Genomic DNA, 13,743 nt, shown 5'->3' on the forward strand with positions numbered 1-13,743 from the left:
TCTCACAGCTTGACTGAAATGGGGACCTGCATGGTGCTGCAGGTGGGATGCGAGCCCTGCGCTCACCCTTGTTGCTTCCCTTGCCTCATACCCCAGGGCCAGGATAGTGGCATCACCCTCATGCTCTGTATCTCCAGTACAAGTCAGCCTACTTTGTTTTACATTTTTAATAACAAAGGAAGCAGAAACTGGTTTATTACAACAATTTCTTTCTAGTCCAGTACCCTATCTCCACCTGCGGTGGAGGACCAGCTGTTCTGGGATAAGCCAGAACATGAAGCATCCTGTCCTGGAGGGCAGGACTCCCTGTGACCCAGCTGGTGACCAGCATTGCCCCTAAAGCCTCCCCTCACTGCAGTCCATTGCTTGCCCAAATCCCAGCAGAGGGCTTCCATGCATTTTGCCACTGCCCTTCCTAAGAGAGGGTTAAAACTAGTTTTCAGAAAATGCTATAGGGCAGGACGTAAGATTGCAGCTTCATACTCCCTTACCGGCACTGTGTGTGTGTATTTGGGAGGCAGTGTAATGCTTTGACAGCAGCTTGACATTGCCTTGAAAGGTGCTGGAGGCTCTGCAAGCACTTGCCAAGAGGGGGTGGGGGAGAGGAAAGTGTGTCAGGCAATACTGCAGTCGCAGCCTCTTCTTGTGCTCAGCCCCGCTGCTGCTGCTGCAACTTGGAGGTTTGCGCGAGGATCCACTGCCGGCCAACTTCTGCAGCTGGCTCTGAGCACGGCGTGGAGGGCAGAGGTACCTCTGCCGCAGTACCGGCTGCCCGTGTTTCCTTTTATTTTTTTTTTCCCCCTCCTCCCTCCCCCACCCCCGCCTGAAATCCCCATGAAAGCCACAGAAGGGTTCAGGCAGGAAAGGGCCAGTACATCTCAATGGGATGATGTCCGCTCTCGACCGGCGGGGCGTGAGGTGGAATACCGCTGGGAATGAAGTGCACGCTCGACATTTGCTGCATCTGCCGGAGAGTCAGGGTTCAGTGGCTGCCTCCCCTTCGACCAGCTGTTCTGTTTAATCATTGCGCTTCTAACTTTTGCTTTGCAATGCCTGATGGCCAGTCGAGGCGAGAGAACTAGCACGGGATTTCTAGGACCAGCTAAAAAAAACTTAAACCGTTCATTTTCCTATTTCTACACAGGACTGGCGAGTCACAGGTTAAACAGCCATTTAAAGACATTTCTTTCTAAAGGATTGCTATATTTTTGAGTCCTCGCGGACTGGAGTGCCCAGGATGATTTCTTTTTTTATTTTCCTGCCGTGAAGTGAGGAGCAGTGTGTGCGTTGCAGTCCCGCTCGGCTGTGGGAGGCAGCCTGAAAGTGAGCCTGAGCTGGCTGGAAAGTGATTCCAGTGCAGGCAGGGAGAGAGAAAGGAGCGGCTGTTGCAATCAGTTGAATGATTTAATAGATAACAGCAGACATGCTTTGTGGACTGAAAAAGGATTTGCAGTCAGACTTTGGTGAGTGAGCCTGTCTGTATTCTCCCCCCCCTCCCCCCCCCAATAGTTTACTTTCCTTTACTGATTTCCTTTAACCACCTTAAATATCATTAACAATTTCATGTGCAACATTGAAGGGGCTTTTCCAAATCCAAACCATTGCATATGAACTGTGACTTAATTGCTTTGATTTGCAAAATGTATCTCTGCTTCTCCAGAAATAATTTCTCCCTGTGACCACTGGAGACTACCCTTCAGGCTGCCTCCCTCCTTCCCCTTCTCCAGCTGGAAGATTGGCAGGCACAGAGACTGTTCTTAAGGCACCCCAGATATTGTGAAGCCTTTACAGCTGTTTCGGTTTTTTTAAAAAAACAAAACCTAAATGTAGGTCTCTTATTTCTCAAGATCAGCATGTGAATGGGCTGGGCATTCAGCAACGGTGAATTAGAGGGCTGGGGGAAAGACAGGTGTAAGGGACTCTGCTGAACATGGTAGAATCACTGCCAATAACCCCCACCTCCAGTGTAATCTACTACTACCTTGTCTAATAAATTTTTCAGCTCCTGCTAGAAATCTGCCATTTCAATGAGCTGATAATCCCTGTTTTAGAAACCTGGGGTGAGCAATTCACTATTACCGTGGAGTATCTATTTCATTTCCGCAAAAAGAGTGGGTAGATGAGTGTAGAAGGGCACCTTTACAAAGGGCACGGTCACCAAATCCTGGCCCCAGTCTTTCCAGGATGAGTAGGCTCTGATATTTCTAACTGGGCGCAATATTCAGGTACTTCGTTGCATGCTGTAGCTGTGCTTGTTGCAGCTAAATATACTGCATGGATCTCACTCTGCTGCTGTGGTGCAAGCGTTTCCCTTCTGAAAGCAAAGACATTGGAGTTGGAAGTACAGAGGTAATTTATGGATTCTGAATCATTTTGTGTTGCCTGAAGTGATGTAGTGGGACTGACTTTGTCCTCTTCTTGGCCCCAAGATGCCCTAAAGCATGAACCTTACTTTAGAAAATTGTTTTCCTCCCTAAATCTGAGAGGTAAAATAAACCAGGTGTAAAGCAGCTTAGTCTGGCTGTGTTGCCTAATCCCATGGTTGGTGACTAGATGCAGTGTCCCCTTACTGTAGCAGCACAGCAAGGAGTGGTTTGGGGGCTTGGGCTTATTTTGAAGCTGCCTGAGACATGGCGATGAGTCCCAGTAGGCAGAGGGAGTCTGGGCGCGTGATTTAATGGGGCAGGAATGCAGCCGTTCCATGAAAAGATCAAAAGACAACTTGGCAGGAGCTCATGTTGCTCTTGGGGCTGAGCCATAAGCTGGGCCCCTAGCTCAGAGGTGGCTGACACCAACTACGCTGGAGGAGTCTCCTGGGTGCCACCAGCCACAGAGGGGATAATTTGTTCAGTTCCTCAAACATGTTGCCAGACACACCTGGTGCTTCATTCATGCAAGTCCTGATGATTGCTGAGTTGCAAATGGTGATGTTATCTGGGTGTTGGGTCACCAAATGAGAAATATTCCTGATTCCAGCCCCAAACGTTTCTTGGAGAACCTTGGGCCAATGTGGTGTGTAGCTCTGTCATGTACAAGGGAATGGTACAGTCATTGACCTGGAAGGAAGCTGTCTTCACCCTGGTATCAGACCCTTACAGCTTGTGCTGGTGGTGATCCTGAGGACCAAGCCCATGCTTTCATCACCCAGTAGGTACTGGTTTCCTCAGCATCCCACAGATGAGGCCATCCTTTGCACCAGCCACAGACCAAAGACAGAGGCGGAGCGGGCAACCTTTTACAGGGCATGTATGGATAGGACAAGGGGTGATGGCTTCAAACTGAAAGACGGTAGATTTAGATTAGATACAAGAAAGAAGTGCTTCACAACGCGGGTGGTGAGGCACTGGAACAGGTTGCCCAGAGAAGTTGTGGATGCCCCATCCCTGGAAGTGTTCAAGGCCGGGCTGGATGGGGCTTTGAGCACGTGGTCTAGTGGAAAGTGTCCCTGCCTGTGACCAGGGGTTGGAACTGGATGGTCTTTAAGGTCCTTTCCAACCCAAACCATTCTATGATCTCATTTCATGTCTGCCATCCTTTTTCTTCTTAGTTACTTCAGTGCCTTGAGAGAAGTTTTGAGGGAGACTCACCACAAGGCATTGGGTTTGCTTTTGCTGAGGTGCAGCGCTCTTTTGGTCACTCAGCTGGGTTTTTAATGTGGTTTTTCTCCTGTCAACCTTCATGAGACTCATCCCCTTGTCTGGAAATCATCTGAGATGGAAACAAAGTGAATTACTGTCACATCATTCATTTTAGCTTTTTAAGTGTGAGGGGTAAAAATGAAAAAGAGATGGATTGTTTCAAAGAGGCTTCCAAATGTTTCAGAAGTGCTTCCTGGACCCACCACCGTTAGGGTCTTGGTGATTTCTTTCCTCGCCACCAGCCACTCTTGAAAGTTTTCTGATGGGACATTTTAATAACAGAGCTTTTGTCTGTCCTTCAGAATGGAAAGGTCAGAAAATGCAAACTAGTAGACTTGTTTTGTGGAAGATGGGGGAAGCATTTATCTTCTGGTCAGAGCAAGCTTGGTATCAGCAGAGCCACACACAATGTGATAGTGTGTTTTCACAAGAGTCCTTGCAATTTTGCAATTGGAGGATGTCCCTGAAATGCTTTATGACCTTTCTGAAGTCCAGGAAGACCCTATATGTTTTGCTTTAGCAAACTTCTGTTCAATTAGTCCTTACTGCAGGATCACTGCAAGAGTGGCCAGAAGGACAAAGCCATTGAATCTCCTTCATGCTGCCCTAAGTGACCAGCTGAGGATCCCATCACAAACCAGCCCAGGTTAAATGGTTAATTGACTACAGCACAGGCAACTTCAGAAGACCCTTTGTATTTCAGATGTATGCATTGGGTGACTTCATTATTTTTTATTTTTTAAAATATGGTTTGTATAGAAGGCAAAAGAAAAATAAAGATGGTAGATGAGGATGTTCAGTGCTTTCTGTTTGGGTTTGTGTTTGATTTTAGTTTTTTTGTTGTTGTTGCCATTAGAAGCCATGCTTTTAGTGTGAGATGGACCCTCTGCAGACCAAGGAGAGAGCAGTGTGAATTTCTTGTGCCTTCCTCCTGACCAGCAAAGCCACACCCTTTATTTGTAGGAAGAGAGACTTGTTAATAGGTTTTTGCCCCTTCTTGCTTGTTGGTTTTCATGAGATCAGCTCCTCTGTGCTGTGCTCTGCTCTCTCTGTAATAACCCCGGATCTTCCCTGCTTGCGAAATAGGCAGGGGGAGAAATAGAGAAAAAAAAAATCTGAAAGGGATAGAAAACTAATGTGAGGAATAAGACAGAAGGAAATCTTCATAGATAAATCTCCTAGGAAGAAAGATTTTATCTTTCTTATTGAAGAATTTATCACAATTGTGCTGTTTAATATAACTCCTGCTCATCAAGCTGCTTACGTCACTTGTCAGCTTTGCCTCGGTGGCAGCAAAATGAAAGATTAAGAGAAAAAGTAACTGGGTTGTGCATACCAAGACAGATATGTCTGGGTCTGGAGCTGAATCACAGTGATCTCAATTTACTTGAGCCAAAACTGGGCAGAGAGAGTTTGTCTGGGCCATTCCTCTGCCCTTAAGCTAGTATCAGCTGTACCTATGTTACCATCCATCCACCATGCATCTGAATATGTCCATGCTGGAAACACCACACCAGCCCACATTCATTCACTAAACTTAAATATTAGGGAAAAGCTTTCTGCATCTGCAATTTTGGTGCCATTGTTTCCTGTCCTAACTGAGACGACAGATTACTCCCTCCCTCTGTGTATCGCTCTTCTGGATGTCTGAAGACAGAAATAACCCTTTCTCTCTCCACCCTCTCTTCTGTTTAGCGTAGACAACGCATTCCTCCTCCCAGTCTCAGAAGTCATGGTTTTCTAGGCATCTGACCAGACTGAACTGATTCAGTGTGAATGAACTCCAGCTGGACCACGTTTCTTGAACTATGCTACCCAAACTTCGGCACTGCACTCAATCTGAGACTTTTATTGGAGCTGAGTAAAACAAAAGGATGATTTTTCAGGTCTTGCAGATTTTACCCATTTTTCTTTGTACTGAGGTGTTAGCTTTTCTTGCATATGACATGGCACTGTGGAATTACATTTGGTTTGCAGTCCATGGTGTCTGAAGAGTCCTGCAACTGTCACTTAGATAGTTTTTCTCCATCCTTTATTCATTTGCTTATTCCTGCCCAGGTCCGGTAGCTTGCGTTCTCCTCTACTGAACTGTATACTTGTTTTTTTCAAACACATTTGAATTATTCTGGGTTCAAAATTTGCTTCCCAGCCTGTTTCCAGTCCCTCATAGCTGGTAACTGTCATAAACATAAAAGCCATCTCTCTGCAATCATCCAGGTCACTTAATGAAAACCTGGAGTCTTACCAGGCTGCGGATGGGCCCCCACAGAACTTCGTTTAATACATCCATCCCTTCTGATTGTGAACAGCTGATGAATTTTCTCAGTGTGTGGTTTTCCAATCAGTTTTGCATACACTTCATAATCATCTGTCTCCTGCTTCCCAAACATATTTATAAAAATAGCACGTGAAACAGTGTCAGAAGCATTTCTAAAATTGAGGTAGAACAACTTGCATTTTCTGTCTATCTAGAAATGTTGCTCTGTCATAGAAAGAAATTGAGTGGGCATGACTTATTTGTGGTAGGTCCAGATTTGTGGTTAGTCCTCCTCATTTTGTTTTAGCAGCTCACACAGATGGCCAGTTCCAGGAACTGAAAGAGAAGGAGATGAATTTGTCATTCTCTCACCCCCCCTCTGATGTCACTTCTATTTGTTTTGGTTTGGTTTTTTTCAAGTTGAACATTGCATTTTGCTCTTCTGCAGTCTTGCGATGTCTTGCCCATTCTCCATAAGGTCTTGAGGATATATGCTGATGGCTTTAGGACTTTGGTGGCCAGGTCTCTAAAGCTTTGTTGACTGTGTTAAGTATAAATGAGCTGATCTACAAAGTGGAAATGAGTTCTTGCTCTTTTCTAGAGATGACCCATTCCGCTAAAATTGCTTTTTATAGAAGAAAACCTACTAAAGTAATTTCCTACAACTTTTCATGGCCTATAGAAATGAATTATCTTTTTATTTGGTTTTTCACCTCCTGTGTGGAGGTTACAGTGGGTTTTTCCTCTTAAAAGATTGTGCTCATGCACATTTGTTAGTAAAAGGATGTTCTTCAATGCAAAGGCCAGGCAGACTTAATAAAAATGTCAGTCCAAAGTGTCAGTTGAACAACTGCTGTTTAGGTTTTCTCTCCAGCACTTACTGTTGGAGTTCAGTTTCCAGCCCAGATGTTTACTTCCCTGCCAACCTGCTTAAGAAAATCTCATTACTGCTGGAAGAGATGCACTCTGGGTTTGAGTGACCCATAGCAGGGGACTGAATTTCATGTGGTGTGTTAAGTCTTGCTTTTGGCTTTATGTCCAGGTTTGTTATTCTTTATAATGTTTGTTCTGTTTGGTTAATCCTTACAAGCCAAGGATACCCACACTGCTGAAGCGTTTGTATACGTAAGAGCATGTAGGGTTTGATTTATTTTGAAAATGGACTGTTAACATTGATACTTGTATGTGGATGCTAATGTTTATTGCTTGTGATATCATCTACTTAACTCAAGGATGGAAATCATATGCAATTTTACCCAGAAGGTCAGAAAAAGTTGTTGGGCAACTTGGAGGGAAAGGTGCCTATGTTTTTTTGCTTATGCATGTGTAGGTGTTGCAAACAAAAGAAACAATTAATGCTAACAAGTAATACTAATCAGAAAGAGGTGTTGGGGCAGAACGTGAGGAGAGAAAGTAGAGCAAAAATAAATATTTAGCAACGTTCATCTACTGACAATTGAATGCTACTAGGCATAAGAACATTTAAGGTTCTTTTCAGCTGTCAGTTCAGCTACTGCATAATTTTTAGCATGTGAGTAATCCCACAGGGTATGCATGGTCTTAAGCCTTGATAGGATAGGACCCCCAGGTCATTGTATGGCTGTCTATTCAAGGTGGCAGAATACAGTTTCAAGACAAGTGTGCTTATGTGGGAGTTAGGAAATTCTGGTTCTCTGACAGTCTGAGTGCCTGTCTGCTTCTGATTTTTTTTAATGTTGTTATTCCATTCATAACAAAAAAATTACTAACCAAGCTCTATGTTCTCAGCCGCAAATTTATTAATCTGTGGATTTACAAATCAGTCTGGTAACTTCAGAGACATGCAAAATCACACAGGATGAAGAATTTCTCTCATTCCATTCCCGACAATTGCCATCCCCAATTTTTTTATTTCAATGAAAGTATTTTTTTTTCCTTTGACCGTGTGTTTTTGTTCAAGGATCTGATAATTACATGCTTGGAGATGATGGCTTTTCAAAAGCATCTTTCCCAGCAATTTTCAACTGGAGATGTGGATAAAAATATCTCCCCAGTTTTTTTATCAGAAATGTTTTCAGTAATGTGCAATTATGAGCTCTGCTTTCATTCAATTCATCCTGGAAGAATTTGCTTCACAGGGAAATTCGTTTCCTAGCTTCTGTAGATGCCAGCATAGTTGTCAGCTGCAGGTTTTTGTGGGGAGGAGGGAAAAAAAAAGCCCAGAAATGAAAATTGCTGTGAAGTAAATTGGTCCCAACACCTGGAAACCATGAAAGGATGGGATATCATACTTCTTTGTTAAATCATTGTTAAACTGCTTTGCATGTCAGTCCCAAAATGGCCTTGTAAATTATTTAGTATAGCTGAGAGTTGAAGAGATGATCCCACTTAATTGTGCCTCACAACTGATCCGTTTCTCATTGTGCAGGTTCATGAAATCACGTTAGAAAGGTGGAAGGACTTGTGGTTTTCTTCCCAGCAGTACTCTAGCTTCCAATCTCAGTGTATAATTAACACTCCATGTGGTATATCCTAATGAAGCTGTAAGTTAGGAGCTGGCTCAGGTTTGGGAAGATCAATGTTAGCATTAAGGTGACAAGGGCAGTGAAGCAGTTGCAAAAAGAATAAATACACTTTTGTCCTGGGAGGCAGGAACTTGTGCTGGTAAAAGTAAGATCTGGCTCCCTGCTGCCCTGGCATATGGGTGAAAATGGGATTTGCTGCATCCTTCTGCTTCACTGCATCCTTCTCTTTCCCAAAGAAGGGAGGTAGGTCCCTGATCTGGTGCCTGCTGCTGTTTTGGAGGTTGTATGCCAAGTTGTTTGCACCTATTGAGCAAACTGACTTGCTCAATATCCCAAATAACTTATCCCTCCTCTGAGGCCTCTCAGTGCCCCTGGAGCCTGTAGGTCCAGCACACCCATCCCCTGCCCTGCGGGAGCTCTCACTGTAGTGAGAGTGGGGTGGCACAGCTCCAGTCAGCTGCTTTTCTCAGCCAAATAGCTGAGCTAAGTCATGGATCTGCTCCTCTATCTTTGAGCACCCATGTGCATGATGGTACAAATTATGAAGGTCAGAGTGAAACCTCTAACAGGTCCCCACTGTTGCACTGCCAGCCTTGGTGGAGTTGTTTGGGCAATAAATCTGCTTCTCCACGAGGTCTCAGTGGAGATCCCCTCCTTTTCTGCTGTTGGCGTGATGGCTGATCTGTATGGGGTCGTTACTGCAGTGGTTGGTTCAGCCTAAAATGTGAGGGATGTGGCCTGGTCCTGCCCTGGTGGTTTATAGAGGATAATTTCTTTGAAGAATGCAGTGCTGTTTGGGTAGGATTAAAGTCTTGGTATAAGATGAATGTACGTGTTTTGCTAAAGGTGTTTTTTGTTTTGTTTTTAATAAGGTAATGCATTTCCCATATAATCTACTGTGTAAACAGCTCGTGTTCCTTCTTGCAATGAAACACTGCACTCTGCTCATGCTGTAAGAGTGTCTTGAACCTGCAGCCCCCCAGGTGTGGGGAAGGGATCTATGGGCAGATTTTCTGCAGGTCCATCCCCAGCTGATTCCTCTGCAGCATGCAAGGAAGCCATGCGTGGGGATCAAGCTTTTGTGTGTGAGATAGGAATGGACTAGACACGGGGTTCTGGGATAGAGCCACAGAGATGTATACCTGAAATCGAGAGAAATCTGTAGGAAGATGCTTGGGTACGTATAGATCTGGATCAAACAGCCCAGGTGACTTGTAAACCCCATACCTGTGGAGTTAAAATCAGGGTGAAGTTAGAAGAGCTCTGAGACAGAGGGCACACCCCTCATTACTTCCTATTTTGCTCCAAAACCAGGTTTCACCCTGTGGTCTGTTGCTCCCTCACCTGCCCTTGCTACATAGCACGTGGCTCTTTTGCCTGACATCCCCCGCTCCTTGCTGCTGTAGGCGGGCTATGCAAGGCAATTGGTGCCATCAAGGTGGTGGCAAATGTTGCCCAGCTTCAGGCTGGCTCCAGGGACAATCCAGAGAGCTGCCATGATTTGTGAGGCTGGGGCAAGAAGCATGAGACAAGAGAGAAGTGTTTTATTAGTAGTAATAACTTAAAGAATCAATGCAACTCCCCATTCCCCCTGTGTTTCAATTTACCCCCTACCTTCCCACTCAAGCAAGCTTGGTGGAGGGATAAGTGGTCACCTTGCAGGAACTGGAAAACAAAGTGGTTTGCAGGCTGTGGTGTAGGTGAGCAAGTAAAGCTCCACTGGCTTTCCTTTCTAGAAGTCCCTTTATCATTCAGCAACTGACTCAAGCAGTACTGTGAGCTATAATAGGCAATTAGCTCCTAGCAGATTTATGTGACACTTCGTTTTGTAAGCAAACAATCATGTGTGTTTAATCATTAAATGGATCTGCTGTACCTAATGTTCACAGAGCTGATCTTCTGTCTCTCATCTCCCTGTGCACACTCAGCTCTCTTGCACCTCTTTTGCACCAATACAGACCTGTAGACATTCCCGCTCGTGCAAAACTGGTGGGAATGTATTACTTGGCAGCTGCCTTTGGTTCTGGCAGGCAGTGGCAAGATATAAGTACTTGGAAATATCAGCTCTCAGAGACATCCAGACTCCCTCTAGAGGTTAGCAAGGTGGAAATGGGAGATGCCTGGTGCAGGGATGTTGCTTCTTCTAACCCCTTGGTGTGGTGAGGGCCTGGGCAGGCGCCCGCACAGCACCCTGCCGAGTGCATGCATACAGGGATTGTAGCATTCCCCAGACTTCTTGAGGTTTGGAAAGTAGTCAGTTTTAGTATTTGTAGTTAATTTTAGAAATACCTGCACACTCTGCTCTTCCACACATCTATTACACACTTGATGGAACCTGCTGGTTTTAATTTTTATTAGCACAAGTGCCTTGTTGAATCAAAATTAAGTAGGTATTTGGGAAGCATAATGAGGAGCATTACACTTAATGGTCTGTGTTCCTTAGTGGAGAAGGGGTATCACATGAGTCTCCTCTCTCCCCAAGACTCTGCAGTCTTTAGCTACACCTGAATTTTCCCTGAGTTCATTGCCACTTCCTATCCTCTGTAATCTGTAAAACTCCCAGCTGTGTCTTTTCAGGTGTGTGTGGCATCTTTTCAGATATATGCCCTTATACAGATATAAACATGATGGGGCTTGGGTTGTGGTGCATGGGGAGAAGGCAGGTCTGCAGGGTGCAGGTGGAGTTGTGCTGCTGGGGGCTGCTCAGCCCAGCCCCAAGAGGGCTTTCTGTGCTTCTGCCCTGTTCTCATCCAGGTTCGACTTGAGACCCTCCCTTGTTTGAAGGGGGAGCAAGTATTTGCCTAGGGCAATGCAAAAATGACTTGTTCCCAGGCCCAGGAAGAGTCTGCCATGAGCCAGTCCCTTTGCCTTTTTGTGATGCTCATGAGGGCTTGGGCTCTCACTAAACTGTGAGCACTGTTTTAACCAGTGTCTCTGTTCTCCAGCTTGTGGCTCCTGTTGGTGTCACCCTGTTCCTAGCTAATCCTTTGGCTGGGGCAATTTTGGATTTTAAACATATAAAAAAGCCAAAGGGAAAATTAACTCACAGAACTGTGAGGCTCAAATTCTGCACAGAGCAGGATTTCCGTGTGAAAATTCCAAGGCTGCCCGTTTCCTTACAGGTGCTCACAAGAGTGAGCATCTCTTGTGAGCCTTTCAGAGTATGGCAGAGCCCAGCTTGCAGCAATTCTGATTTTCACCAGGAGTTTCCGTGCCTTTTGGGAATTTTTATGCTGTCTGTAGTTGAGACCAAGTTCGTCACCTGCTTTGCATCACCTGTTCAATGTGAAGCAACTGGAAACCAGCACATCCGTTTGCATGATGGCAGCTACATAAAACAGCTGGAGTGCATTAATAACTGTGCTGGAGCAGGGTCTTATCCATCATTCATATTAAATAGATGCTTGCTTTCATTGCTATGGTGCTGTGCTAACCTTTGGACACCAGGCTGTTTGGCGGATGGGATGGTGGCAGAGCCTGCAGCCAAGGGAAGGTTTGATGGGAAGCAAGAAGTGGGGCAAAAGCAGGAGCAGGGCTCGTTGGAAGCCAGACTTAATAGGCAATTCAGGAAAATCTTTAACAGCTGGTTTGATGAGGTCAGACCTTACCAGTTCCATCATCAAATAACTGAGCTTTGAAACTTTATTTCATCTTGCTGTCCTGCTAAATCTGATATTCCTTTGCTCTTCGATTTCTGTTCTTCTCCCTCCCTCCTTTCATTTTAAGCAAGGCTCTTGCTTAAAGTTTCTTTAGTCTTTAAGCTTATTTCATCTCTCACACAGCTCCTGTGAATCCTCCTGTCACAGTCAAGGATAAAAGCAGCCCAACAGTGTACATGGGCCATTGCATAATGGACGGTTTGTGTGTGTCAGAGTCTAAAATATACATATGTTTAGATCAGTCACGAAGTGGGAACATCTGTATGTATTCATATATAATGGCTTTTACCACATGAATGAATAATCCAGCTCCCACGATTTGGTATTTACTTTTTTTGAAACGTTGTTACTGAGGGGAGAATCACATTTATGGGAATTAAGTCTTAGTAATGTTTAGCAGAGCTTCGTGGATAAGCTGGAAACAAGTCTAAATGGGGTGCCAGAAATCTTTCTTTTAAAGTAGTTAATGCTGTCTAGAACTCCTTCCTTATTTCTTGACTCCCACTGGTTTTTAAGCACTTTGCATCAGAATGCAGCGCAAATCCAGGAGAGAGCACCTGATTTGCAACCTACTGCATTGAATGTCTTCTCATATGATGCCATCTTCCAGCAGTACTAGCTGTCTTTGCAGTCTTCCTAAAGGGATTCCCAAACCTTGGGGGCTGCATTGCGAGCTGAGGGCTCCAGATGGGTGATTGCCCTATTTCAATGTTGCTGACAAACCTGGCTGTGAGATACCTTGGTGCACTGGCCCATGGGATGATGAAAAAAGCTGTTGGAGATATAGGCTCCCCTTGCTCAAAGAAAGCTGGGTGTTTGCTACATCTGTGCCCTGCTTGGTCAGGCTGGTTTATTCTCTCTCCACAGTCAGTGAAGCCTCTAAGCCTTGTGCCAGCCCTGCCCTCACCACAGCTGGGGCTGAGCGTGTGCCTGGCTGTGGGCTACGGTTAGCCAGGGGTTGTCCTGGTTCACCAGACTGCTCTGATTTTTCATAGCTCCTTTTGAAGCTGTAGCCTAGTTGAGATAATAAGATCAGTGCAGTAGCAAACGATGTTGTGGACAGCTTTGATATCTTATTCTCATAGTTTATTTGACTTTTTTATGCTAGTGCTGAAGGCATCCTTTAGGTTTTATATGAATCTGTTTTCTCACTTCAACCCTTGATCCCTGGCTCATGCTTTTATTAAATGTTACTGCATTGAAGTGCATCTCTTCTGTTGCCTGATTTGCCTGTTTTGTTTTGTTGTTTTTTTATTCTTGTGGTTTGCATGGATTTCCTTATTGCTGTTGGCACTGAGATTGATTCATACCATGCAAGGGCTTATATCAGCCTCAGCCACCACTTGAACTGGCACAGCAAATTTCCCAGATTTGATTCCTCATTTCATTTTCTGGGCCTTTTCCCTGTGCGAGAGCAGGCTTGTAGCTGGCAGCAGAGAGAGGGTGATAACCTGGACAGCTGGCAGAGTGACCTTCCTTGCAGCAGCCCTGCTGGGCTCTCCTTGCCCATCCCTTGTTAAATCTTGCTGGTACAGGGGTTGCCTGTGTCAAACTGATGTTGCCCTGGAGATCAGCAGGATGTGATTCAGTGTAAGGGGGCATTTTCCCCAAATCCTCATCTAAGGAGTTATATTTTCTAGCAGGTTTCCTTAAGATAGGTTTACCACTCTTAGTTGCTCTCCACA

The 13,743-nt window shown here is 45.0% G+C and overlaps 1 protein-coding gene across 2 annotated transcripts in view; it reads left to right on the top strand.

Annotated features, from left to right (window-relative positions):
- GRIP2 (glutamate receptor interacting protein 2) overlaps positions 1-13,743 on the top strand; it is a 133,510-nt gene that overhangs the window by 45,867 nt on the left and 73,900 nt on the right. Inside the window, exon 1 of one of the 2 annotated variants that reach the window (XM_075095962.1) lies at positions 853-1,463. The exons of the other annotated variant lie outside the window; for it this stretch is intronic. Within the exon in view, the coding sequence (XP_074952063.1) occupies positions 1,424-1,463 (40 nt within the window). The 5' untranslated portion in view covers positions 853-1,423. Of the gene's footprint in view, positions 1-852; positions 1,464-13,743 lie in introns of those variants that run through there. 2 annotated transcript variants of the gene reach the window in all.

The sequence above is a fragment of the Phalacrocorax aristotelis genome, chromosome 6 (genome assembly GCF_949628215.1).
Source record: "Phalacrocorax aristotelis chromosome 6, bGulAri2.1, whole genome shotgun sequence".
Classification (NCBI taxonomy): Eukaryota; Metazoa; Chordata; class Aves; order Suliformes; family Phalacrocoracidae; genus Phalacrocorax; species Phalacrocorax aristotelis.